Source organism: Cynoglossus semilaevis, chromosome 6 (genome assembly GCF_000523025.1).
Source record: "Cynoglossus semilaevis isolate Cse_v1.0 chromosome 6, Cse_v1.0, whole genome shotgun sequence".
Taxonomy (NCBI): Eukaryota; Metazoa; Chordata; class Actinopteri; order Pleuronectiformes; family Cynoglossidae; genus Cynoglossus; species Cynoglossus semilaevis.
In genome coordinates this window covers 4861572-4887911 of record NC_024312.1, presented here as the reverse complement: position 1 = coordinate 4887911, position 26340 = coordinate 4861572, and the positions used below count along the sequence as shown (strand labels likewise).

The window sequence follows — 26340 nt, the reverse complement described above, 5'->3', positions numbered from 1 at the left end:
AGCAGCAGCAGCAGCCTGTGCAGCAGCGGCGGGGCCTCCTGCCTTCCTGCCTGCCTCTTATCTCCACATCGTGGTCTTATCAGACTCCAACATCTCCAACCTTTGGGGAGGATGACGCACTGAAGAGAGACAAACAGCTGCTGCTGCAGGGGCCCCACCACCAGGCTGCGCTCTGGAGTCATCGTCACTGTCTCAAAACTTTTTCTCTACCGTTGTTAAGAACCTGAGCTGGAAAACTGATCACAGGAACGCAGTGGGCGGGGCCTGCAGTACACAGCCTCCTGATTGGTGCAGAGACACACACACACTCAGCAGGGCAGGAGAGAGGAACACAGAAGTCAGAATTAGTACCTGGAACTGGGAGAGTACTGGAACTGTGTGTGTTCTGACTCCAGCAAACAGTACCAGGAACCAGAAAAGTACCTGCTGATGGACAACTGTTAGGACTAGTACCAGGAACTGAGGGTTGATTCCTGGGTCGGGGTCACTCCCGGGGACTGCGGTCAGTTCTACTCACAGGAAACTGCGGTACTCGCAGAGGTTACAGCGCCATCTGGAGCAGCACCGGAACTGTTTAGGGTTCAGAAGTGTGTGTGTGTGTGTGTGTGTGTGTGTTGTATCAGTGTGATAATAAAAACATGACCTGACAACTGGGCGACCTGAATCTGTTCCATCAGGATCAGCAGAATAAACACACACACACACACACACACACACACACGTCCTTATCACTCTCACTCTGTCCTATCAAAATGTCGGCCAAATCACAGGAGAGTCACGGGGCTGCAGTTCCACTGGCCTCCACAGCAGCCCAGACCAGGAGCTCAGGGAGGCAACGGTGGAGCGGAGCGCTGATAAAGACGGCCATGCACACACCGACAAACACACACACACACACGTACACACACACACGTACACACAGACAGACTGAGGCCAAGTCCAGCCCAGGTTTATCAGCCTCAGCCTCTGAAGAACATCTCCAGACCACAGCTCTGGTTCAGCACAGGTGCATGCTGGGAGTTCACAGCTGATATAAAGGGTTTATACGGGAAAAGTGGACAACGTTCAGGGAGAGGACAAATGGGAGGGAGGGACAGAGGGGGACAAACGGTGAGAATATATATACATACTATATATATGTGTATATATACAAATCTATTACCATATATTAGCAATAATCAAAATGGTATATACACTGTATTAACAGTGTGTACTTAAATGCATCATATATGTACTGCATATTAATAAATATGCAGTATAGAACCAGCTGTATACACTCTGTAGAAATATATACATAATATATATATATGTGTATGTGTAGTAAATATAGTATATTTATTTTTAAGTCAATGTATTTAAATTCAACAGCATTATCATGGACCATAAAAACACAACAGTCTGCCCAAAAAAATTTAAGAAAAATGAAGTCTGTTTTTTTTTCCACACCAAAGTCCATGGAGAAAACCAGTGATTTTAGCTCAGAGACACAGCAGCCGCTGGTCAACGTTAAAATACTGCAGTCATTGAAAATATATCAAATGTAAACCATCAACAATAACTAATTCAACAGTTCAATAACTAGTGTCAAACATCCGGACTGACTGATGGAAGTCTAAAAAGTCAAATTGATGATCAGACCTTTCCTGCCGTCAACTCATGACTCAGCACTTTATCTCTCTAATCAACTCTAACAGAAACTTTCAGCTTTGTGTTGGCATCAAACCCTTCACATGTTGAACAAGCAGGAAGTCGTTGTCAGGCATGACGAGCAGAGCGAAGAGAGCAGTTGCTGAGATGCAGCATTGAGCTCAAGAGAAAGATGATAAAAAAAAACAAAACAAAAGAGCACCGATCCAATAGTGAGGCGTTATCAGCAGCAGAGATCAGCCGGGCTGGGCCCTATCTGACTCTGCATCTGTGGGAAAAGAGGAGTGAAAACCCAGAGGGAGGAGGGGGGAGGGTGCCTCAGACTGAAAACAAATAAGATCCAATTTTAATCTTTATCTGCCGTCACATCGGATCGCTGCCTTATCGCGGCTCACATCGGCTTTTTCAGAGAAACGCTGGCCTTTCCACAACAGAATTAAACAGGAAACGGCTGCGGCTGCTGCAGCGCGGGGGTTCAGACGGACAAAAGGAGTCGTCTCCAACACAAACAGAGAGAGAAATTAAACACTTGATTTATTTTCACACACACACACACACTCACACTCACTCACTCACAACCAGGAAGTGTTAATTATTAGAAAAACAAAAAGATAAATGAGTTGACGGCGAGGGGAAGAAGAAGCCGCCGAGTTATCGTGACCTCAGGTTCACTTCAGGCTGATTTTATCTGATGCTACGTTCAGGGTCCACGGTGTGTTTAAGGACACGCTCAGAGACAAGGTGTAGCTAAAAGCCATTTGTGGTCTCTCATTTTTAAATGTCTTCAAATGTAACAAAACACAGGAGTTAACAAATAAACAAAAACTACTGAAGTTCATTCAAATTAAAGATGATTTTACCGCCCTTTGTTTTGACCCAAATATCTAATCTAATAATCATACAGAAAAAAATCCCAAAAAAATCTCAAGTAAAAATGAACTTCGGAATAAATTAGCTACTAGCATGATGAAGTTTTACATCTGTCAATACCTTTAAAAATGTAGTCTTTTTTTAATTAATCAAACACACATTACTTAGACTCCAAAAGAAATGAAATGAAATCTCGTAATAAAACAAATAAAAATCACCCTTGCTAAGTAGCGACTAGCCTTTGTCGACAATTGATGAAAAATCATCAGTTTTGTTGGTAAAAAAGATGTAACGTTTCACTAAGTTGTCATGGTAATAAAACGACACCAACGTATTATATTATATTAAGTGTATAATCGTTACGTTGCCACAGCTTGGATCGCAGCAGGTTTTAAATATTGAAAAAGCTGTCCAAAAAACAACGCTAAAAATCAATTTGAAACAAAAAGTTGTCTTCAAATATAAAACAAACCTTGAAGAATTCTGAACTGACAGAGACAGAGCTAATGACAACAACGCGCTATCAACACCACAAAAACACCACACCACAAGTACGGTGTCATCAGCAAATGTTCCCATAGTTGTTACCCCGACAATAGGTCAACAAACACTCCCTCCTGTGGCTAAAACCGTTAAAGAAAACAAAACCGTAAATTGTATATTAAAAAAAAAAACCTGTGTTGTCCTACGTCACACTACAGTATCACTATATATATATATATATAAAAAAATAAAATAATAAAATATATAAATAAAATAAAATGCTACATTGTTGCAGTTACATTATTCAGCACCAGGAGTGTATGGTGGCGAACTTCACGGCATTTTGAAGTAAAAGTAACAGTTTCACACCACTTATTATTTTTTATTATTATTATTAGTGATGGTTAAATAAATAAAGAACTTTTTTTTTAAGAAGAGCATCACATGATACGGTTTTTTTACCGCGATCCTTGACATTATTATCATTTATCATCCCATCACTAACAGTTCCAACAGTGACAGCTAGAGTCAAGTGAAGCGCTATTGAACTTTGTGATTCACACACGAACACACACGCACAGTGACACATAACGGTAGGAACGATAACAGCTGGACCAGTAAAGTGACACATAACGGTAGGAACGATAACAACTGGACCAGTAAAAAAAAAATACCGTAAATTAGTATGGAACTTACGTTTAATCTGCCGGGGTTTGCTCTGCTTCCTCCGGGACATGACGGCTCTTCCCGTAGCCGGGAGACCGCTTTCCTTCTCGGACTCACGGACGGACGCAGCAGCGGGAACGTGGTCCTCCCCTTCCTTCTCCTCCTGCTGCAGCTGCTCCTCCTTTTCACCCAAATGTGTCCTTTTCTTTTATCTTGTCTGTCCTGTCTCCTACAGCGGTGCCTCCTCACTCCGGGGACTCCTCATGACACGGCGGCGTTAGTGTTTTACCGCGGGCTGGAGCAGCACGGGGACGGGTTACCTGTGGCTCACGCTGTCGCTCCTGGTTCCTCCTTCTCTCGCTCCTCCGCTGCTCCTCTCTCCACGGTCACTCCTGTTCGGGCCACCTCGCCTCCTTCCGTCCTACTTCATTCCCGCCGCCGTGGTTCCTTCTCTTTCACTGGCGTTTGTTTCCGTCGCTTCTGTTCCGGGAAAGAAAAAAAGTCAGCGGAGATTTCGACAAGTTGTTCCCGGAGCCGCTGCTTGTCTTTTCTGACAACTTAGTTTACGCCGCTCCGTGGATTCCTGGCTCCGCCCACTGCCCCCCGTCTCCCTCTGTCTCTCTCTGTCTAACTCACTCTCTCGCTCTCTCTACTAAGAGCCACGCCCTCTACGTATGACGTGGCACCGCACTGCTCTCTTATTAGTCAATTCTCGGACAAGATAAGAGAAGCGAGGCTTTTTAACTGTTAAATTTAATTAAAAATATATTTAATTTTAGTTCAAGTAAAAAAAACACAATACATTTAAATAAAATAAATTTAAAAAACGACAATTTTGACTCTGAAAGTGATGTATAAATATAAATAAAAAATATTCGACAATAGAATTAGTATTACTCTCCGACACAAACAGTACAAATACAAAAAACATTAAAATGCAAATATGAGAAGATAAAATAAACAATAAAATCAATGTGTTAGCGTCGAAAACTTAAAGGGAAAAAATGTAAATGAAAATATAATAAATCAAAGGGGTTTTTTAACGTTTGAATAAAATTCATTTTTGTCTTTGATCTAAACTTTAAAATAACGTAAAAATATATTATAGGTAAAAATATAAATAGTTAAAATTAGGGGCGATGAAAATAACTGTCAGGCTGAGGAGTTACTGTTGACGCTGGAACGTTGGTTCAGAGGATCTGCCTCTGCTGCAAAATACAATGCTGCCATCTAGAGGCCACTTTTCAGATCACAAGCGAGTCCTCCAGAAATAACAGGTGTTTTTCTGCTGAATTAATCACCAAATAAAGGCTGTGCATTCTTACCTGCTGGTTGCCAGTTTGATTCCTGGCTGTCTCACTGGTGATGTTTTTTAAACATTTTTAAAATCATTTTAAATGTGTTTTTAAAACGATTTTTAAATCATTTTGAAAATGTATTTTATCATCAGTTAAAATGCTATTCCTGCTTCCACACCACCTTTAGTACATATTTGCCCCTGATCTAATTCTTTGAGGGTATTTATGACCAAGACTGACCTCAGTGACACATACTGACTGATGATGTAACACAAATAGACTCTACACACACACACACACACACACACACACTAATTGTACTGATGCACTTTGAACCTGAACATACTCACAGACACCAAAGTTAAACATCACAGTGAAGTTGTTTGGTTGACTTAACCTGTGACCTGTGGACCTGCTGCCGTTCCACCACCAGGAGTGAAAAAAATGACTCCTTCTCTGAACACATGAGTTTTGATTTACTACCTACGGTGGTCAGTTTGTGTCACTGCAGGACAGACGGTCAGAAAATAACCAGGTTTGAACTCAGTGAAGGACGCAGCAGTGAATCAACGACGGCTGAGATAAAATCACTGGTTTTCTCTATGAGGTTTGGAATGGAAGAGCCGGTGGTTCATAAACTTAAGTTCTATCTCGTGTCTGACCATGAAATAAAAACTGAGAGATAGAGATTTTGAAAATGAACTCAAAGACAGCTGTGGATTTTTATGAACTGATTCTTTTTGTCCTCACAGGCTGCCGTAGAGTGACCAAAATGTCACTAACTGAAGCTTCAAGGTGGTGTTCTTACTGTGTAACCCTTTACTGAATTTCTGGTCCGTGTGTGTGTTAGTGTGTGTGTGTGTAAAGGGGCGGAGCCACAGCTGGATATTTCAGTGGTTTGAACAGTTCTGCTCTTTGTTTTCCTGCTTCCTGTTCATCTCACATAGGTGGCGGTTGGTGCACCAGGTAACACAAGTGCGGTTGTTTGTTAACCACTTACTAACTGGCATTTTACCTACAAAGTACCAGGAATTAACAGTACCAAGAACCACGTTGAGAAGTCATTCATCTTGTGACGTCAAAAACGAATAAAATGAGACATTTGTAAAAAAAAAAAAATCCTAAAAAAACAAAACAAAATGTAAATTTATTTCCAAAGACGTTCACAGAAATGAGTATTCTGAAGGGTTTTTTCATCAAATTATGTCAAAAAAAGACTGTCTATAAAATATATTATTTAATGTAATGTTTTAGTTGATATTGTTTTATTCTTTTTGCATTTAATTTTTATATATTTTAATTTTTTTTATTTTTAGTTATAAATGATTGTGTTAAGATTAGAGATCATTTTACATGTTTATTCTTTATATTTTACACCTAATTTTAATTATTTGTTTTACATTTAAACATGTTTTATTTTATTTTATTTATTTTTATTATTAATTTGATTTTTTTTAGTGTTAGTTTTACAGCTAAGGTCAGGGTTAGGGATAGGCTGTTAAAAAATATGAAATAATTCAAATTTCTTCCTGAGGTCAAACAATGGTTAAAATGGATGCAGAACTGTCTGTTAATAATAAAATGAATGAATACATGTTTTCAGTAGGTTTTTTTCTTGTTTTATTCATTTTTTTCACAGAGGAATGAAAACATAAGCGACACCTATTTTCACATTAAATACCTAAAATCTTCTAAATGTGTTGAACATTTTTTCACAGAATGAGAAGAAGCTCAGAAACTACGAAAACATTCTACCGTAAACCACTCTAGCCCCGCCCCCTGGGAGTGTCCACTCTAGCCCCGCCCCTCACTTCCTGTGGCTGTAGCGGTGTTTTCCGCTGGTGTTGAACTCTCGGCTCAGATGGTTATGCTGGCGCGGGACGGTGGACCGCTGTATGTTGGCGTGTGTGTCGTACAGTGCGTCTACACAGACGTCGGACTGTTTCTTCCTCAGCTGACTGTAGGACGAGTACAGCTCCTCCTGAACCTCCTGAAAAACAAAAATGTTTACGTTTTACTTCGGTTTACAAAAACCTAAAACCCAAATCCACTCTCTTCTCTGCGTCACAACTTTCTATTCTGTTGTGTTAAAATAACGTTACCATTTATAATGCCTTTTGGATCAAGTACCTGATGATGTGAATAACCAGCCAATGAAAATTCAAGCGTTACAAAAAAAAGTCAAACTTAGCAGAAATTGATTAAAATCAATACATCTAGACGTGAGCCACGAACAACACGATAAGATTAGCTCAGCAAAAGACACGTCTAAATATTTTAATATCAGCAGGTAATCATTTCAGTGTGGTGTGTGTTCTCACCCCTGTCTGTTGTATGTTGATATAAATCAGCAGCGAAGCCAACTCCAGATCTTCACTGTAGTCGTTGGTCAGTGGAACAGAGCGATAACCTGAAGAGAACGACGTACACACGGAGACTCAATCGACTCCGAGCTAAAATCACTGATTTTCTCTATGGACTTCTGTGTGGAGGCAGAGTTCATCTTAAATCTCAGGGTTTATCTCATACCTGTGCGAAGTCCTTTGACAGGAAACGTGGCCTGGGCCAGGAAATTGGGTTCAGAGAACATGTCCTCCTCGTTGACCACAAAGCGCAGAAATGTGAGTTCAGGTTCATAAACACTTAAGACCAGAGGCTCGGAGGGAGACTTCCACAGAGGGTTGAGACCATTATCATCTGTAGGGGGCGACGACAACAACAACACTATCATCATCATCATCATCATCATCACCATCACCATCACCCTCATCACCATCATCATCATCATCATCCCCATCATCATCATCACCATCATCATCACCATCATCATCACCATCATCATCACCATCATCATCACCATCATCATCACCATCATCATCATCATCACAATCATCATCATCATCATCATCATCATCACCAACATCATCATCATCATCATCATCACCAACATCATCATCATCATCATCATCACCACCATCATCACCATCATCATCATCATCACAATCATCATCATCATCATCATCATCACAATCATCATCATCATCATCATCATCACCAACATCATCATCATCATCATCATCACCAACATCATCATCATCATCATCATCACCATCATCATCATCACCATCATCATCAGCACCATCATCATCATCATCATCATCACCATCATCATCAGCACCATCATCATCATCATCATCATCACCAACATCATCATCATCATCATCATCACCACCATCATCATCATCATCATCATTGTTGTATATAATCCTAGTCCTAATCCATCACCTTACAGTCTGGAGGTTTAACCTTTTGATCCAGAACATTCTGAACATTAATAATGAGTTCTTGGTTCTTACGGTGAACCAGGGTCTTGAACTTCTCCTCCGTGTGTCCAAACAGTTCTACCTCCACAAAGGGACTGGCGATGCTGCGTCCAGGTTTGGGGAGATGTCTGGCTGCTAAGACCTGCAGGAGACCACCAACAAAGAAGAGACCACCACGGCTGTATGACACTGAACAGCTCCCCCTGCAGGAAGCTGCTTCTTCAATGGGGTACACTAACATTGTCCGCGTGTGTGTGTGTGGGGGGGGGGTTCATACCCTGAGGACGATGTTGAACTTGACCTTGCTCTTCTCCTGCTGAGGGTCGTAGCTGTCGCTGCGCATGAAGTCCGGCTGCAGGATGTAGCCTGACCGTCCATTTAGACTGAAGAGGGCGCTGTTTAGCGGAGTATATTTATCTACAGCATTCACACACACACACAGAGATCATGCAGAGCAGACAGTTATCATCATGACATCAGTGTTAAACGGTGCAGTCACCGTAAACACTCAGTCCTCACCAGCATACAGCCCCGGTGATTTATACTGTCATTTTTTGCCACCGTGGTAATTGATTGTACATTCGTAGTCTTTTTTAAATATTTTCCTAAGGTTTTTCTAAGTCGTAATATTTTAAAAGTGAGATCACAAACACAGACTTTAGTCGAGGTTTAAGGATCTACAAAATACAACGTAAGTATCTTTACTTTTACGAATCAGAACTCGCTAATACTTCACTGACTGAATCAGGTTTTGACGGATGTTTTTAAAAACAGCGCTACCTGCAGTCTGATAGTTCAAAGCCACCATATGACACCCGACAGCCCACAATGGATACGGGTCGTAGTTGGACGACTCCATCCTCTGGGCTTTAGGGTAAATGCGGCTCAGGGCCTTGCGGTTGTAGCGGATGAAATCCTTGGTTCGACATTTTCCTGGAATCTTGTTTTCAACAAAGGAGCGGACTTCTTTGTAGCTGAACGTGTCTGTAAAACAGGACAAAAACTGTTGGTAAATAATCTGAAACGCCATAGTTAGAGATTAGTATGGCACTGAATCTGCTGCTGCCTCCTGTGGCCAGTTTATGTTAATAAAAGTTTCTGTACTAGAGGTTACGAAATTAGAAATTTCAGCAAAATAATGGAGTCAGCAGTGGATGAACGACTGCTGCGTCTCTGAGCTAAAATCACTGATTTTCTCTATGGACTTCCTGGATTAAAAAATGTTCAATTCTGATTTTCTGCCAGAGGTGTTTTTTACTGAGTGAAGCTTTGGGTCTAGGCTTGTTCTAGGCAGCAGAGGGCGCTCACAGAGGTGATCATAGGTCAGTATGAGTTTAAGGAAGATTTCAACATTGGTTTGATTAACTTTCTGAGTGAGATGTGCGAGGTTTTACCGAAGCGGTCCTTCTCTTTGCTGCGCGGCTGACAGTAGACCACCAGGTCGGACATCTCCCGGGCGACCTCGTTCTTCTTCTCCACCTCCACCTGCTGCTTCATCTGCGGTCAGACACAGAGTGAAAGAACATATGAATATAACGACACCACCCTCTGTCGGTGCTGACACGGAGGCTGCTGTGGTCCTGGGTGTGGGCGCAGTTTGGGAGGGATTATAAATGAAGAAGACGTGACCTCAAACTGCCTGTGGTACTGTTTGCTCATCTCCCTCTGAGTGATGACCCAGGCCACCTGGTACCATTCAAACAGTTCCTCCACTGAAGCTGCCGCCACGTCAAACTGGACACTGTTCTGCTGGACGTCCTGGAGGGTAAACACGTGGGGCTTCCCGTTTTTACCGTTCGTCACTGCAGAGACAGTAAGGACATTTTTAGCTTCTCACAGCTAGAAGAAGAAGAAGAAGAAGAAGAGGAAGAAGAAGAGGAAGAAGAAGAAGAAGAAGAAGAAGAAGAAGAAGAAGAAGCCAGAGAACAGGAACCACTAACTGTTCCAGACTAAATGATTTTAGCTCAGACCAAAGTCCATAGAGAGAATCAGAGATTTTACTTGACAGAGACAGAGACAGAGACAGGGTTGGACTGGCAGCTGCTGTGTCTCGGAGCTAATCTTGGTTTGACAGGAAGACAGTGTTGGTTTCGCACAAAAACCATCCAAGCTTTACTCACAGTTCTGGATGTTGCACCTGGAGATGTCCACGATCCCCTTACACAGCTCACCCAGAGGATTGTCCTCCATGTCCTGAAGACAACACACACACACAGTTGGTCCACCGTGTCCTCACTGTCTCACAGTTGATGCCTGGCCTTTTCTTTTCTTTTTTTTTACCTCTGCTCTTGTCTCGCTGCTGCTGCTGCTGCTGCTGCTGCTACAAATGTCCTCCACGTGATTTGACGGAAACAGCAGCTGAATCTTTCCTCCATGGTCTCCTCTCCACCTGTAGGGGGCAATAGAGAGTAAGTCCTGATCTGTGCACGTCTGGATCGGACATTTGAGAGAACCATGACTTCCATCCATGGTTTCCTAATTCTTTTTTTTTTTTGTTGGTTCTACCCAACAGGACAAGTCAAACTTGAACCAGTGTAAAGTTGGTCCACACTGGACCAGGACGTCTCACCAGGGGCTGTTGTCCTTGGTTACGTTGTGAATCAAAGCTCCTTTGGTGAAGCTCAGCTCGTCTGACTGTGCGGCCTGATAACTGTACAGAGCTCTGACTGTTCTCTGAGGCTGCAACACACACACACACACACACACAGACAGGATTGTAAAAAACACATGCAGATGCCACTGCTGAGTCTGACCAAAGAGGGCGCTGTGGGTGGGTACGCACCAGAGGCGGCTCAATCTCGTTTGGGTCCACGTACGTCTTCATCTCGTACAGACTGGCGCAGTCCGTCTCCTGTCACACACGGCAACGAGAGACAACTTTTGCTGTGACTCACAGCTGACCACACACTTCCTGTTCTGACTCAAACACAGCCCCATACGGAACCAGAGGTGTGACCTTGGTCATAACATTTATTAGAAGTGACGTTGAGTGACTGTTGGACTGACTTTTATTAAAGTAGGAATAATTCTCTCTCACCAGAGTCCACAGAGAAAACGCCATGATTTTACCTTGATCTATTGGTGTGTGAAACATCATCAACTTATATGTGAGCTGCATCTGAGACGGACGGCAACACACCTAAACCTTCACCTGAATTAACTTAAGTGACACAAACCTTGTCCACAGGAGGCAGCGGTGGACCCGCAGCTCCTTTTGGACTTTGGTCTAACATTTGTTTTCAGAGACTCACGGTGCTGAAGCGCTCCACCAGCTCGGGGGTGACGGGGTAACGCAGCTTGATCTTGCGGTACAGAGGTTTAGTCTTGAAGTAGTTGACCAGCTCCACCAGACTCTGGAACTCTGTGGTGGTGCCCAGCAGGTACATGTTGCCCTCCTTCTTGATCCGGCAGTGTTTGACTTTACCATCACCTCTGAAATCCAGAGGATTGACTTCAGAACACACACACTGACACACACACTGACACACACCCCAGTCCGACCGTTGGTCCACGTCGGGTGTTACCTGAATGTGATGGCGAAGGAGTCTGGTTCTCCTTCCCTCTGTCGGATCAGGAACGCTCCGTCTCTGGGAATCCTCAGCAGGTAATCCTCCGCCTGACCTCTGGTCAGGTTACTGTAGAACCACCTACAGGACACAGAGAGAATTGCACCTGTCATTTTACACATGTTTTAAACGTCGGCGTCTATCACAGCAGAGAAACATTTCAAGCTTGATTTTTTTTTGTTTTAAAGGAAAAATCCAAATATTTTGAGCAGGTGAAGCAGGTGACCAGAGGAGCCAGTCTTGGTTTCAGACCTTTCCTTCAGGTGGATGTTGGGCTGTGGGACGCCGACCGTGAGCCGCAGCTCGAAGTCCTGACAGCGCAGTGGGTTTTCTCTGTAGTGACTGATCAGAGAGTAGATGTTGGGGAAGTGCAGGTTTGGAGTCAGGTAGAAGTACGGACGCCCCCCGTCTGAGCCAGAACGGATACGACAGTGTTGGACCCGCCCACGGTGCCTGGAAAACACAGACACACAGACGGATCACTGCACCAGTGACCAGTGACCAGTGACCAGTGACCAGTGACCAGTGACCAGTGACCAGTGACCACAGACCAGTACAGTTCAACAGGACACCAGTGACCAGTGACCAGTGACCAGTACAGTTCAACAGGATCGTTGGATCTGGTCTGGATTTCCCTAAGTTCGTTGAAGGACGGACCAGGACGGGGAACGTACCAGAAGGACAGGGAGGACTCGCTGACGTGGGTCTCACTCTCCCGGACCAGGAAGGTTCCATCGACTCCGCCAACGTCTGCGCAGTAGTTCTGAATCAGTCGTTCCGCTGTCACTCTGACGTCCTTCATTCCAGTGTGGAACCAGGGCTCAGAACAGTGCAGGTCCTGGTACTGAGCCCGACAGGAAACGGAAGCGAACAAAGGTCAGAGCAGAATGAGGTTTGAAATGTTTGTTTACGGCTTCATCTCACTGTCGGAGCATCGTCTACGTTTGTTCCTCAATAACTGACTCTCACCAAACCAGATTTTGCCCTGCCTCTGTCACCGAGTTTCAAATCTTTTGTTTTGTGATTTAGGTGTTTGCTGTTTTATAGTCAGATTGGCTTCAGTGACACAAATTGACCACAGGAGGCAGCAGTGAACCAGTAGCTCTATCACAGATTTTCTTAATGGACTTCTGTGTGGGAGAGTGTGAGGTGAGAGAACGGTGAAATTTGATGTCCGATAATATCCACATCTCCAATATGGAAATATGGAAAAGTTAATGTCGGATTATTGAAAATCTAGTCTGTTTGACGGGTAAAATCAACACACGATCATCAGGGCAGTCGTTAATGCCCCTCTCCGACACAGGGTGAATTCTGGGAGTTTAGCCAAATGAGAACCAACATCTTCAACCATTTTCATTTTCAGCCAGGATTGAGACTCACTTTTTTGGAATCTTCTTCCTGCTCCTCCTCTTCCTCGGCGTAGTACAGTTTATCGTCCATGATCACGCAGTAGTGCTTCTTCCACCGCTGACAGACAGACAGAGAGAGAGAATCCAGTACACACACACACACACAGTGATTGACAGTTACACAAACTAGGGGGCGCCAGCACCAGTACCTCATCCACAGGATCCCAGATCTCCAGGTCTCCCTGTTTCTGACCCTTCCTCAGGTCCTTGGTGAATTCTCCTCCTCCCTCCACATTCAGCTTCTTGTGCTGCACAGACAAAATGTAAAAGATATTTACACACACACACGCTCACACACACACACACACACACACTCGTCTACTACCGACCTTGATGATGATCTTGCCCTTCAGCTGCGTGGGGGAGGGCAGCTGCTCAGCCATGAGCTCCACAGGTTCAGTCAGCAGCTTGTTTCCAAACACGTCTCTGAAGATTCGAGCCATCTGACGCTGCTGCTCCAGGGGGCAGTGTTCCTCGATGGACAGGATCAGCGGGTACCTGAGGTGAACCAGTGAGGACCAGGAGAACATCTGCACTGAGTGAGTGTTGTCTGAATGTTCTTCTAGGTTTTGGAAGTGTCTAGCTCAGACATGGGCAAACTAAGGCCCGGGGGCCTGATGTGGCCCGTTCAGCTTTTTAATCTGGACCGCCAAACTTTTCCAAATTATATAATTTATTTATATTATCATTATACTTCTGCCTTTACCCGGCAATACTCACATTTCCCCAATAGATGGCGTAGATAAAGAAAGAAGCAGTTTATTTCCCCAATAGATGGCGTAGAAAAAGAAAGAAGCATTTTAGCATCATTTATCTTAGTTTACACAAACGCTCCGTCTCTCTGCTCCCAACCCTGTTCAATTTTAGGCCCATGAGTCAAAAGGAGGGGCAAAAAGTTTACTTTTCCTGGTCCACACCTTCTATGGCCCTTAGTTTGAGCTAAAATCACTGACTTTCTCCGTGGACTTTGGTCTGTGGACCTCAGTGTTTTTGGCTCTTACTCTGAAGCCACAAACGCGTGGTCATTAATGGCCTTGACCACATCTTCAAACTTGATCTTTGTGGTTCTGGTCCAGCCGTGGTAGATAATGGGTTCCCCTGGTCCTTCCCAGCAGTCCACTAAGTACACACACACACAGACACACACACACACACACACTGAGAGGCAGCAGCAGCAGACTGTGGATGTGTTTTGAGCCGACAGATAACTCTGGTACTGACGTTCCACACAGCGACATCCCAGACGCAGACAGCGCACGTACGCCTCCGTGGACGACTCACTGCGCAGCTGATCCCCGGTCAGATATCTGTCCAACACACAGAGACACACAGAGACACCTGATATACATGGAGATATACCATATACAAAATACTGTGTGAAGATATGTCCTGGTGATTTCAATAACCTGTCGAGTTCCTGTTGAACAATTAAGTACACACAACAAACTACTGTGTAATAACATAGTCATAAACACTGACTGCTGATATCATACTCTGTTATATATGTAGTACTAATTTCGAGTGTCTCTGAGTCGGTGATTGTGTCGGTACTGACGTGTTGTGGGAAGAACTGATCCAGTAGTGGGACAGAGGGTTGTTCATGTCCAGGTTCCTGATCTCTGAGAACTTCTTGTCCCAAACAGAGTTCTCTTTAGAAAACAGGAAACTCAGGAACTGGGAGACGGAGACAGACCAGAGACCACTCATTTTAGCTGTGTATGCATCACCTTTAGATGGCGCCAGAGCCTAAAAGTTTTAATATGTGTCACATACTTCACTGATTGTGAACTCAGGGTCGTTGGTTTTTCTCATGGTGTCGTCGATGAAGGTGGTCATCAGTTCTCTGACCTGTTTCAGATCAGTGGCCCAGGACTCCTGTGGGACAGTGGGACAGTGGGACAGTGGAGCAGAGAAGAGGTTTTTGTCAACTGCTGAAGATTCATCTACACCAAAGTCCATAGAGAAAATCAGTGATTTTAACTCACAGACACAGGACATCCAGCCTACACTTCAGTTCAAATGTATTATTCTGTGACTTTAGTTCAGAATCACTTCACTGACCCAAACTGACCACAGGAGGCATCTGTGTCTCTGTGAGTGATTTGACTATACACAGGAGGCATCTGTGTCTCTGTGAGTTAAAATCTTTGGTTTGATGCCGGATTTGACTATCAACTTGTGATGCTTGTTAAAGCAGCAGGTGGCGCTGTTAGTCCAGTTTTACCTTCTGTTGGTAGAGCAGGAATCGCTGGAAGTCGTGGAGCAGAACCACTGAGGCGTCAGGTTTGTCTGTGTTACTGTGTCATACAGCAAAACACACACACACACACACACACACACACACAGTCACCACTGAGCCAAAAATACTGTTGTTGTCTCAGGTGTTCATAGAAAACAAAACAAACTTACCCCAGAATAAAAGCACAGGACTCCTTCTTGAACTCATCCAGGATCTGGGTTTATACAAAACACAGAAATGTTACAAACAGGTCCAGACACACACACACACACACACACACTGACAGCGATCAACAAGGACTCACTTCATTCTGTTCAAACATTATTAGGTTGTACAATTTATGAAACTGCTCAAAGTCCAGGTGATCTTTCTTCGCTCCCACTTCCTGTTAAGACAGGAAATAAAAAGGCCGAGAACCAGAGTTAGACGAGCGTTCACACGAGTTGCGCTTTACTCAGATTTAAAAGAGCCATGAATGAGAATTGTCATGTGAAGAGAAGCAGTGATCCGGACCAGGAACTTGTCTTTGAGGGCTCGAGTACTTGGTGCCTTGTAGTTGATTAAAGGGAGCAAAGCCTTGAGCTCCTTCATGGAGATCCTGCACACACGCACAGAGAACACAACGATCACCAGCCTGTTCAGAAGTCCATGGAGAAAACAGCTGATTTGAGCAGAAACAGCAGGAGGGGCTACAGGGACACAGGGAATGGGAATCTAACATAATCTCATCTAATACAATGTCACCTAATCCTAATCTGATCCAATCCATTCCCAATTTCATCTAATCCTAATCTGATCTAATCTAATCCGTGAAGAGAATATTTAGAGAAAACACTTCTTTTCAGTTTCTCTGTTCCAGTTGTGGACCTCGTCAGCACAGATTAAGAACTCCTAATTCTACTCTAATCCCAGTCGGTCAGAGGAGACAGCGATGGTTTGTCATTTAAACACACAAACACACAGTTGGTGCAAACCACCCAAATCCCATAATCCCCTCTTGTTCTGTGAGTTTCTCCACAGATTCTGGTCCTGGTCCAGAGGGTGGTTCACTGACCTACCTGTTGGTTCGATGCTGATTGACAGAGTACATCTGTTTCCTCAGCCAGCTGGGACACACACACACACACACACACACACACACACACATTAGTACAGTAGAGAGAGTGATTATTTAGTCTGGGTGTGTGTGTGTGTGTGTGTGTGTGTGTGTGTGTGTGTGTGTGTGTGCAGACCTCTCTATCACCAGGGGCGTGGGCGACGTCACGGCCTCCTGTCGCAGCAGCTCCAGGCCCAGCAGCCATTTCTGAGCCTCCTCTGGAGAATCAGCTGTGAAATGACCAGAACACAAAGACTGACATGAACGCACGGGTTCACACCTCGGCTCCAGTAGAACTGGACCAGAACCAGGGTTGACGGCGTGAACGTGTACGGACCTCCCAGACTGAGGGTGTTGAGGACAAAGTTGGAGCCGTAGAAGATGGTGAAGCAGCAGCTGTCGCTGTGTTTGTCCTTCCCGTCTCTGAAACGGTCAAAGTCTTTGGAGTTTCGACCTGGACGGACCTCTCTGATCTCAAACAGGTCCACTGTGACACACACACACACACACACATATCAGATTTATTGTTGACCTGTGATATAACGATGCATCGTGAATCGGTTAAAAAATAGTCAAATCTGATATGAGCATAAACATGTAATATCTGAAAGAATTGTTATCAGTTTTTCTTTCACCCAGTAACACAATGACTGGGTTTCACCAAATAATGTGTGACCTAAAAATAGATTTTAGGTTTTTCACTAGATGGCAGCATTGCAGCTCATTATATTAATCTATTTTAATAATCAGTGGATTGATCATACAGTGGTTTGTACGAATAAACAAAGAAATATCACCAGACCTATATTCCGGTATCCATACAGTGGTTTGTACGAATAAACAAATACATTTCACCAGACCTATATTTGGTATAAAAAAAAACGTTGGTTGTGACGACAGCTAGTTGTCATTTGTTTTCAAAAAAAAGATTCTAGAAAATAAAAAGTTAGTGTTCAGACCCCCATCCTGCCTGGTACTCACAGACGCCGTCCGTTTTGTTAGCGGTTCGAGTCCAGGCCACCTGCCATGTCTCCATGATGACCTGGACGGTCAGACGCTCGGCCTTCTGCCTGAAGACGGTCATGACCACGCCCATCTCCAGGTCCCGTTTGACCAGGATCTTCTGGTACTCGTTCATCTCGCCCTGCTGAGACCCCGAACGAGACATTGGTGCAGCGGGGGAGAAACTCCAGCAGGATTCACACCGAGGTTCCACAGACTCTGGAACAGAAGGTCAGGAACACACCTTTAATCTGCTCCCACTCCAAACAGCAGCCTGGTACTTAACTGGTCCACCGGTTCAGTTGGACCAGTGCTAGTTTGGGTTTGGCTAACCATTAGCTACTTCATGTTCTTTATGTTTGTTTCTTTTTTTCTGTAAACCACCGTGTCGTCTGCATAAAAGTGAACAGTTGCATTAGACAATCGAGTCCATCGGTAACTGTAGTTAACTGTGGTTAATTGTAATTAACCATGGTTAATTCACTAGTTAAACTGTGGTTAACTGTGGTTAACGTTGAGTTCAGACTGAACCAGAACAAAAGTTTCTTCTGTAGAAGTTGAAGATTTATTTTTAGCTGGAACTTTTTTCAACATTTCACTTGCAAATGAGCAGCAGGACATGAAGAGGAGATTCACAGACGAGGAGGAAGAGGAGGAAGAGGAGGAGTTCTCAGTGATAGAACCCAGAAGAACATTGACAAACTCCAAATGTTAAAACAAACTGAAGGAGAGGATTTTTTTCCCCACATATTTTATTTTTAAATTATGATTTATATATTTGTATTATTGTTGTAATAAAGTTTGACTTAAAATCAAAATAAAAAATAAAATAAAAAACAAAAGTCAGAATGTAATAAAGTTTGACTTAAAATCAAAACAAATAAAATAAAAAACAAAAGTCAGATAAAGGTTCAGAGGAAGAATCGGTTCTTTCCCAGAACACATTTGAATTTATTCTCAAACCCAAACCACAGAACAGCTTCGACTGAAAGCAGTGAATGTGTGTGTGTGTGTTTGGTTGGAAACACATTTCCTCATACTGGTCTCACTGATAAACACACATCACACTGACCTCTGACCTTTGACTACTGGATTTAAAAAATGTTTTTTTTTATCATTTGGAGTAAAGATATGTACTTTAACACCTGAACATTGACCTCTGACCTCACTGTCAAATTTAAAGAACTCCAGGCTCTTTTTAGTAAATGTTATTTTTGCGTTGTTGTCAATCCTACATTGTAAAGCTAACATTATGCTATCCCTTAGCTAACAATAACATGTGTGGACACGACTCGGTCCTTGAGGACGATGGACTCGTCTGTCTAATACAACGATTCACTTTTATGCAGACGACACTGTGATTTACTGAAAAAGGTTTAACTGCAGATCTGAGCTCCAGCTGGACAGTCTACCACAGGGGGAGCTGTGACAGACTGATGCTCGTCCTCATACAAACTCATCTGTAATGTCCGACAGCCCCTGAAGGCATCACCCTGTGTCTTTGTCAATAGACAACATTAGACTAACAACAGCTAAGATTAGCCTATTTTTAGTCTTTGTTTGTTTGTCACCTGACACAGAAGCAGGAAGTCAGGTGATGCCTTTGATCTTGACTTCAAATTACAAAGAAACAAGTTTGAAAACGCAGACGGAGCGAGGTATCAGTTTGACACCCGCAGACTTTCATGAAAAACTTCTAAGAAGAAATGAAATGAAGAAAAGATAAGTTTTCGACAGAATCCTCGGTGACAGGAAAGGCAGCGAGCAGGTGTGAAAACGAGGGTCTGTGTGTGTCTGCAGGGAGTCAAAAGTGAAAGAGGAAAAGTCCATCGCACTGATGTGAGAAACATCTGAAGACGAGTCGAGGCAGAAAACGTCTGAACACAGAGCAGAGAAAAGAGGATTTCCTTCGCCTGACTTCACGCTGACACGACAGCGGCGTCGCTTCACAGACGTGTCCGAAACAAAGCATCAGGAACAACAACGACGGCAGTTTGAACGACTGTGTGTTCTTACCTCTAACACCTGAAGACGTTTCCGTTCCCAGAGCTTCTGGACGGTTCTATCTGCTCATGTTTGGGCCCGCCACTGCAGCTGCTGTGAGGCGGGAGCTGCAGGATGTGGAGGTTTGCAGCCACAGAGCGGTCAGTTCCTCCTTCTCCCTCTGTACGAGGAAGTAAAAGTTCACTCGCTTTAAACAGACAGAGAAGAAAAAACAGGCCGGAAGTCAGGATGGTATCTATGCAAATGAGCCAGGCTTCACACGCCTGTGCACACACTGGGGCACTTTTCAAGGTCCAGCCTCAAGGCCTTCCAGGTGGCGTTTTAATGGAGATCACAGGGGTTTTGACCTTGACCCTTGACCCTGTGGTAACGACAACAATCACTGTAATTATTTAGTGAAACAAAGAGAAACCTTTTCCTGATTTCTTTTTCTTAAACTCTTCATTCTGGTGACTGGGGATCAGTGTGAGTTAGTTTGTCCTCCAGGGGGAGCTATATTAACACACTGATCCAACATGGCCGCCTCTGTCAAGAAATAATGCAGAAAAAAAGTCAGTGAGACTGGGAGGGGTTAGTTTAGTTGAGTTAGTTAACAGTAGTTAGTAGTCTGACAGTTGAAATTCATTCACTTGAATCAATCCGGGGGGGGGGGGGGGGGGGGGGTTGGCTGGAGTCAATCCCACCCCTCCACCCCCCCAGTTGACAAAGTCTGATACAGAATGAAACAATCATTCACACTAACATTCACACCTGTGGTCAGAGTGAACATTAACCAGAAAACACAAAATCACATTTTACTCAACAATATTTTATTTTTTTATATTTCTGGATCACAGATGAAAAACGTGACCTTTCAGTCTGAAGGTCAACCGTTTGTACGGAATAATTCACCTGTGACTCAGCGGTGGGTTCACCAAATAAATTATTATTATTGGAATAAAAATATAAGACCACAGAGGACCTTCAGGTCCACCTCCAGGTCCACCTCCAGGTCCACCTCTGAACCTCCGTCAGGTTTCATTAGAGCAGAAACAACGTTAAAAAATATAAATCACGTCAAACTTTTAAAAGCAGTGTTTTTTCCTTTGATCTTTCGGGGCCGACTGTTGTGTTGAACGTCGGCTTCTTTTTTCATTTTACTGCTGGTTCAGATGGTGTCAGGTGTAACCCCCGCCCTCCAAACCATGCTTCACCGTCATCATCACCATCATCGGTGCTCCCCCTCCTCCTCCTCCTCCTCCTCCTCCTCCTCCGGCTCCCTCAGGCCCTGGCTGTGCAGGGTCTTCCCGGTCATCTCCATGATGGCCTGGACCTCAGGGTCCATGTCCAGGACGCTCCTCTTACCCTGCGCCTCCTCACCCTGGAACACAACAGTTCAACGGTCTGTTAGCAGACAGAAAAGCCAGGTTGAACAGGAAGTGATGTCATCTTAGGTCTGGTGTGTGTTTCCAAATGGAAACTGAAGTTCCCTCCCACACAAAACCTCATAGAGAAACCCAGTGTTTTTTTCTCTCAGAGACTCAGTTGTTTTTTCCACTGCACTCCTGACTGCATCTGGTCTCATCGCCCCCTGGTGGCTGTTTTATTATTTTTTTCAGTATTTGGCAGAGGGTACAAAAATAATTTGATGTTTTACCTTGGAAGGAAATCATGGGTGCTACACAGCTGCCCATAGATGTGGTGTCGACACCTCGGGTTTAATTTTGGCTCATTTGACAGAAAAAAAAACACTGATACAGATACTGAGTTTGAATGTAGACGTGTAGACGTCTTATTGGTTAGAGCTTTTCCAATGAACTGAAGGTTTAAACACTGGTTCTGACCTCTTCTGGTGCTGATGGTTTTCCGACCGCCCACACCTCCACTGAGTCCAGACTGAAATCCTCGTCTGCAGAGAGCTGAGGGCTACCATACGTGGTACACTTGGGCCGAGCTCGACTGTGACCGCGGCCAAAATCACTGTCCAGCCACAGGCCGAAGTAGCCGTGCTGACCTCCCATACCCTGGAGAGACCAGAGAGAAATAACACTGATGAAGCCGGGAGTGGACCAACAACTGCTGTGATGATCTGAACTGAAATCACTTGGTGGTTTCTAAAATGAAGTCTAACAGTGAGAGAAAGATGTGATCAGCTTCTCCAGTCTCCCTCCTGTCACTCAGGGAGGCCCCCTGCAGGTGGTTTAACACAGTACAGACAGCAGTATTACAGACATCGGTACTTCTGTGGTGCAGGTCTCACCAGTCCGTTGGGCATGGTCTGCTGGTTCTGGTTCAGGTACATGAAGTGCTGGTTGTATCCTGTGGCTGTGTACACTCTCAGTTTGGGAGAAACAGTAAACAGGAAACACCTGGAGTCACCTGTACGTGTGCATGTGCACGTGCACAGATATGAAAATGACAGAGAAAAATAGAATTCAAATTCAGACACAGTCAGTGGGTTCAACACCTCAGTGTTAGTGTGAAGTTATTAGAACTGTTTTTGTGGAACATTCACCGTCAGGGTGGTTCTCTCTCACCCTGGAACTCACCCTGGAACTGAGGTTTGACCTCCCAGCTGTGGGAGGCAAAGCCTCCAAACACGTGACCCTTTGAGTCTCTGACCATCAGCAGCGTCGGGCCGCGTTTGGTCAGTCCGCCCACCATCCTGGTGAAGCTCTCGCCATGAAGTTGTGTGGAGAAGACCAGCCTCCAGGGGGCGTTGCACCGATCTGGCAACTGCAAAATATTAGGGAAGAAAATTAGCAACAAAACAAACTGTCGTTAAATCGTTAAAGTATCTGGAGACAGTAAAACAACTGGTGTTGATGATGAGGTTAAATTAAATCGTGGTTGGAACTCAGTTGGGTCAGTGATCAGACAAACCCTGACAGCCCGAGGCGTGTGGCCCACGTGGGTCAGACAATAATCTCTGGACTCCAGTCAACAGTTTCCTGCTCTGACCTGTGGAGCCAGGAACAGGATCGTAGGAAGGTCCAGAAGACTTTGTAGATCTCTCCAAGGCGTCTCCCTGCAGGGCGGCAGCAGAGAGCCGGTAGATCTGCCACCAGGAAACACCTGCAGACCTTCAGCTACGAGAACCTCCAGGTACAGAGACACAGCCGGGACCCTGAAGATCCAGTCCTCCAAACAGGAGACGTCACAACCCCCCAGGTCTGGAGCAGAAAAGTCACTGGTCATTAAACTGTTCTAGAACCGATCATCTCAGACTCTGTGGTCCAGTGGACGTCGGCCAGGTTCCATCTTCTCTTTCCGTTCTCTTTTGGTTTGAATGATTTAATTGAATATTAACCTAAAACACCCAGTAGGTGGCAGTGATGCCAAACATAGGATTCCAAAGTGATGTTAAGTCAAAGAAGAATCCACGTGCAGGTGCATCCTGGGTAAGGACTCACAAAACCAAACTCAGCAGAAACACTGCTAACACACCAGAGTAGAAGGCCTTGAGATGAGTATATAGCACCACCTACAGGTGGTGTGACGTTTGCTGGAGTTAAGTTCTCACCTGTGGGTTTGAGCTCCGAACACATCTGCTCCGCCAGGAGTCGGACACCAGCACAACTGTCAGACATTCTGTCAGGATTCCAGCCCTGCAAGCGCCCACTACTGGCCAGAATCTGTACTACGGCAGAAATCAGGTCCTGTAGGAACTGCGGGAACATTAAGTAGAACCTCATTGGAGGAAGTGTAGAGAGAACAGAGTGACAGAATTCCATCTTCTGTGTGTCAGATCATTTCTCAAAATTAAAGTTTTATGTTCGTTATGACAAATAATTTCAACAGTCTTTTCACCTTGAAAGCAGAACCTTTAAAGTAGAACTCGCTCCTCTCACCTCTGTCACCTGGTCACAGCTGACAGCAGCCACAGGTCTTTCCTGTGACATGGCCAGGACGAGCGGAGCCCGTTCCTCCGCCGTGCCGTGCAGAGTGTCGGCCAGAAAGATGACCAGGTGTTCACGACTGACACCTGGGGTGGCACTGGCAACAGAAATGGTGTCCGTCTTTCCAGAAGCTGCAGGTGGCGCTGCAATATTAGGGTCAATACTGCACATACAACTGAAGAGGCGCTGTATCATGGAGGCTGAGGCCAGGCTGCCCAAGAACGTCTGATGGAGCAAACCGTAGAAGAAGGAGTTAACTGGATGCAGACATATTTTCCTTTAGAATATAAAAACGGTTTAGCTGTTGTTCCCTGATTTTCTCTGTGGACTTTGGTCTGAGCTAAAATCTCAAATGTTCTTCTTCTTTGATCTAAACTGTTTTAAATGGTTGATTAAACATTGTAATAATATAAAAATATGTAATAATGTCAAAAATAATAATTCAACTAATAATAAAATTTCAACTCTGACCTGCAGCATTTCCAAAGTCAAAGTCTTCCCTCCAGAACTGCCCTGGACTTTGTTGAAGACGGCCTCGACCACAGGCCTCTCGTCTGGGCGGAAGCGTGCCAGCCGCTTCTGCACCACCACGCTCTCCGTGTTACCCATGATGCTCTGCAGCAAAAACAAGAAGACAGGACTGTGAATGTTTAGGGTGAGATATTAGAATGAATTGATTATGACTATGGGAGAATCAGCTTTGTTGATAATATTTGGTCATATACAAACATGAACTGTAGGTGGCAGCAGAACACAGACAAATGGAAATGTCTGCGGTGACTCTAACTGTAAACTGAATTAACAGCTTCGGTAAAAAAAAAGTCTTATCTGGACTTTTGATGATTTTCTGACATTATCTCACGGACATTAACCTTATGTCATAATAAAATTTAACTGAAACGACGGCAGCGAGGACATTTCATAAAGCGAACCTGCTGAAAGACGGAGATAAAACGGCGATAAAGCCACACACTGAATCTATTTTTTTTTAAAAACTAGTACCTATACAGTAAGGCCGCATGAATGAAAAAAATAAAGGTTTAAAGAAACCTTTCAGAAAGCAGTAGAAATTCTTCCCCTGAGCCTAAGCTACATTTCCTCGAGCTAAGGCTTCATGTAAACTTCCGGTTGCTGAAACGTAATAGTGACGTCGACCAATCGTAGAAGACGAGTAAGTGAGCGATGATTTTTTACTACTAAAATTACGAATAATTTTACTACATATTATTATTATTTACTACTATTACAGCTAGTATATATAATAAATTAAAAAGCACCATTGACGTTAACAAATAACATTAATTAAATACTTAAAATTAGCATAAAATCCAAAATAATTTTAAGAAACTAATTAATTAAAAACGAAATTAATATAGACTTGTATATGATCTGAATGCATCATACTTTGATTATATTATTTAAACAAACATTATTTACCAATAATAATAGGAATAATTAATGAGAATTAGTATTAGTATGTATTAGTATTAGTATAACTATCAGTATCAGTATTAGTACTGAGCTGTGCACTCTTTTTCCTGAAGACTCATGGAGAGGTTACAATACAACATTTGACCAGTAGAGGGTGCTTAAGAGCCAGGACTGAAAACAGCATATGGGTGAAAGAGAGAGAGAGAGAGAGAATTAGGTCGTTGAAAAAAAACTCCTTTTAAGGGCATGAGTTTTACCGTGTGTGTGTGTGTGTGTGTGTGTGTGTTTAAAGACCGCGGATGAACTGTTGCAACATCTTGTTGTGTGTGAAGTAAAAAGGGAGGAAACACAGATGACGGTGAATCTGGAGCTCCGACAGATTTTCAACATTAAAATAACAGTTTAATTCAACTCCTGGAACAGGACTGTGACGAAGAACTGCTGGTTCGAATCCCAGGACCAGCAGGACTATAGCCCCAAAAACTGCCCTGATGTCTACTTTAGGTTAAACACTTTGGTTCTGTGTGTGAGAATAAAGATTCTTCTTCTTCTTCTTCTTCTTCTTCTTCTTCTTCTTCTTCTACCCCTGTGAGAACATTCTGAGGGTCAGGAGAATGAGGTTGAACAACGACCACAGACGGAAAGTGCTGCTGAATGTGAGTGACACTTCAGGTGGTGTTTTTATCAGGAACCACAACGACACCGACCTTCAATCTGAACACAGTTACTGCTGCTTCATCAAAGTCTGGACCAGACGCCACTCCAACTTCAATCAGTTCCAAACTGTTCTAAAGGAGAAGAACGTCTGTGGACCACAGAGCTGGCACTGTGTTACTGTAAAAGGACATGAAACAAACACCCTTCACTTTCATTTTCTCAGTCTTCACCTTTGTTCAAATTCTGTTTCCTGTGTGTGTTCACACTGCTGCAGTCTTTACCTTTTATGGACGTGAGTGAGGGGCGGAGCCTCAACCAGAAGGAAGAGAAAAGAGGAACTCGCACTAGTTATTTCTCGAGTCCTGACTTGTTGTTGAAGCATTTCTGAGTACTGATGCCACCCCCCCCCCTGCCCCCCCCCTCCCACACACACACACACACAGATCCATAGATGTGTCTGTACCTGCTGAAAACAGAGAGAAGAAGAAGAAGATCCACTGGAAAAGAATGATCTGAAGAATTCTTATTACACAGAAGAACTTCAGAACCACAGATTTGTAAACCACACGCTCTACCACACCAGAGTCCACAGAGAAAACCAGTGATTTTAGCTCAGACCAAAGTGTTTGAATAAAATATGGATTTTGAAAAAAAAAACAGAGCGTCAGCAGAGACGTCTGGAAGACAATTGTTCAATGTTCTGGGACAGAACCCGTGACTGAGTGTGGGCTGTGGAAATATGCTGCCACTGTGAGGAATGCAGGAAGG

General features: G+C 43.9%; 3 protein-coding genes across 6 annotated transcripts in view; all 3 read right to left on the bottom strand.

Annotated features, from left to right (window-relative positions):
- Positions 1–4308, bottom strand: part of zfpm1 (zinc finger protein, FOG family member 1) — a 49844-nt gene extending 45536 nt beyond the window's left edge. The window contains exon 1 of the mRNA XM_008311408.3: positions 3697–4308. Coding sequence (XP_008309630.1) covers positions 3697–3736 — 40 coding nt within the window. The 5' untranslated portion in view covers positions 3737–4308. The remainder of the gene's footprint in view (positions 1–3696) is intronic.
- A 2252-nt stretch (positions 4309–6560) lies between these two features.
- plcg2 (phospholipase C, gamma 2) lies at positions 6561–20129 on the bottom strand. Its single transcript, XM_008311407.3, has 32 exons — positions 19619–20129; positions 17582–17821; positions 16938–17087; positions 16737–16830; positions 16563–16610; positions 16018–16102; positions 15809–15889; positions 15675–15718; positions 15490–15562; positions 15039–15140; positions 14821–14939; positions 14487–14572; positions 14267–14384; positions 13595–13763; positions 13415–13513; positions 13237–13323; positions 12528–12697; positions 12106–12306; positions 11812–11934; positions 11539–11719; positions 11070–11138; positions 10857–10966; positions 10568–10676; positions 10408–10480; positions 9917–10089; positions 9682–9784; positions 9068–9271; positions 8565–8704; positions 8321–8429; positions 7494–7661; positions 7286–7374; positions 6561–6954 (listed from the first exon to the last, which is right to left on the bottom strand). Exons 2-32 carry the CDS (start codon positions 17766–17768, stop codon positions 6772–6774), a joined length of 3747 nt encoding a protein of 1248 aa, XP_008309629.1. The 5' UTR covers positions 17769–17821; positions 19619–20129; the 3' UTR covers positions 6561–6771.
- A 264-nt stretch (positions 20130–20393) lies between these two features.
- meak7 (MTOR associated protein, eak-7 homolog) lies at positions 20394–24657 on the bottom strand. Of its 4 annotated transcripts, none has more exons than XM_008311406.3 (9): positions 24535–24657; positions 23956–24099; positions 23437–23709; positions 23109–23253; positions 22547–22758; positions 22135–22321; positions 21846–21964; positions 21430–21609; positions 20394–20966 (listed from the first exon to the last, which is right to left on the bottom strand). In XM_008311406.3, the coding sequence occupies exons 2-9, from the start codon at positions 24091–24093 to the stop codon at positions 20814–20816; spliced, it is 1407 nt and encodes a 468-aa protein (XP_008309628.1). In that variant the 5' UTR covers positions 24094–24099; positions 24535–24657; the 3' UTR covers positions 20394–20813. The 4 variants fall into 4 exon arrangements, with proteins under 4 accessions (XP_008309628.1, XP_016888335.1, XP_024912177.1 ...); XM_017032846.2 differs by having other exon boundaries at positions 24487–24601; XM_025056409.1 differs by lacking the exon at positions 24535–24657 and adding an exon at positions 24417–24435.
- Between the last annotated feature and the right edge of the window lie 1683 nt (positions 24658–26340).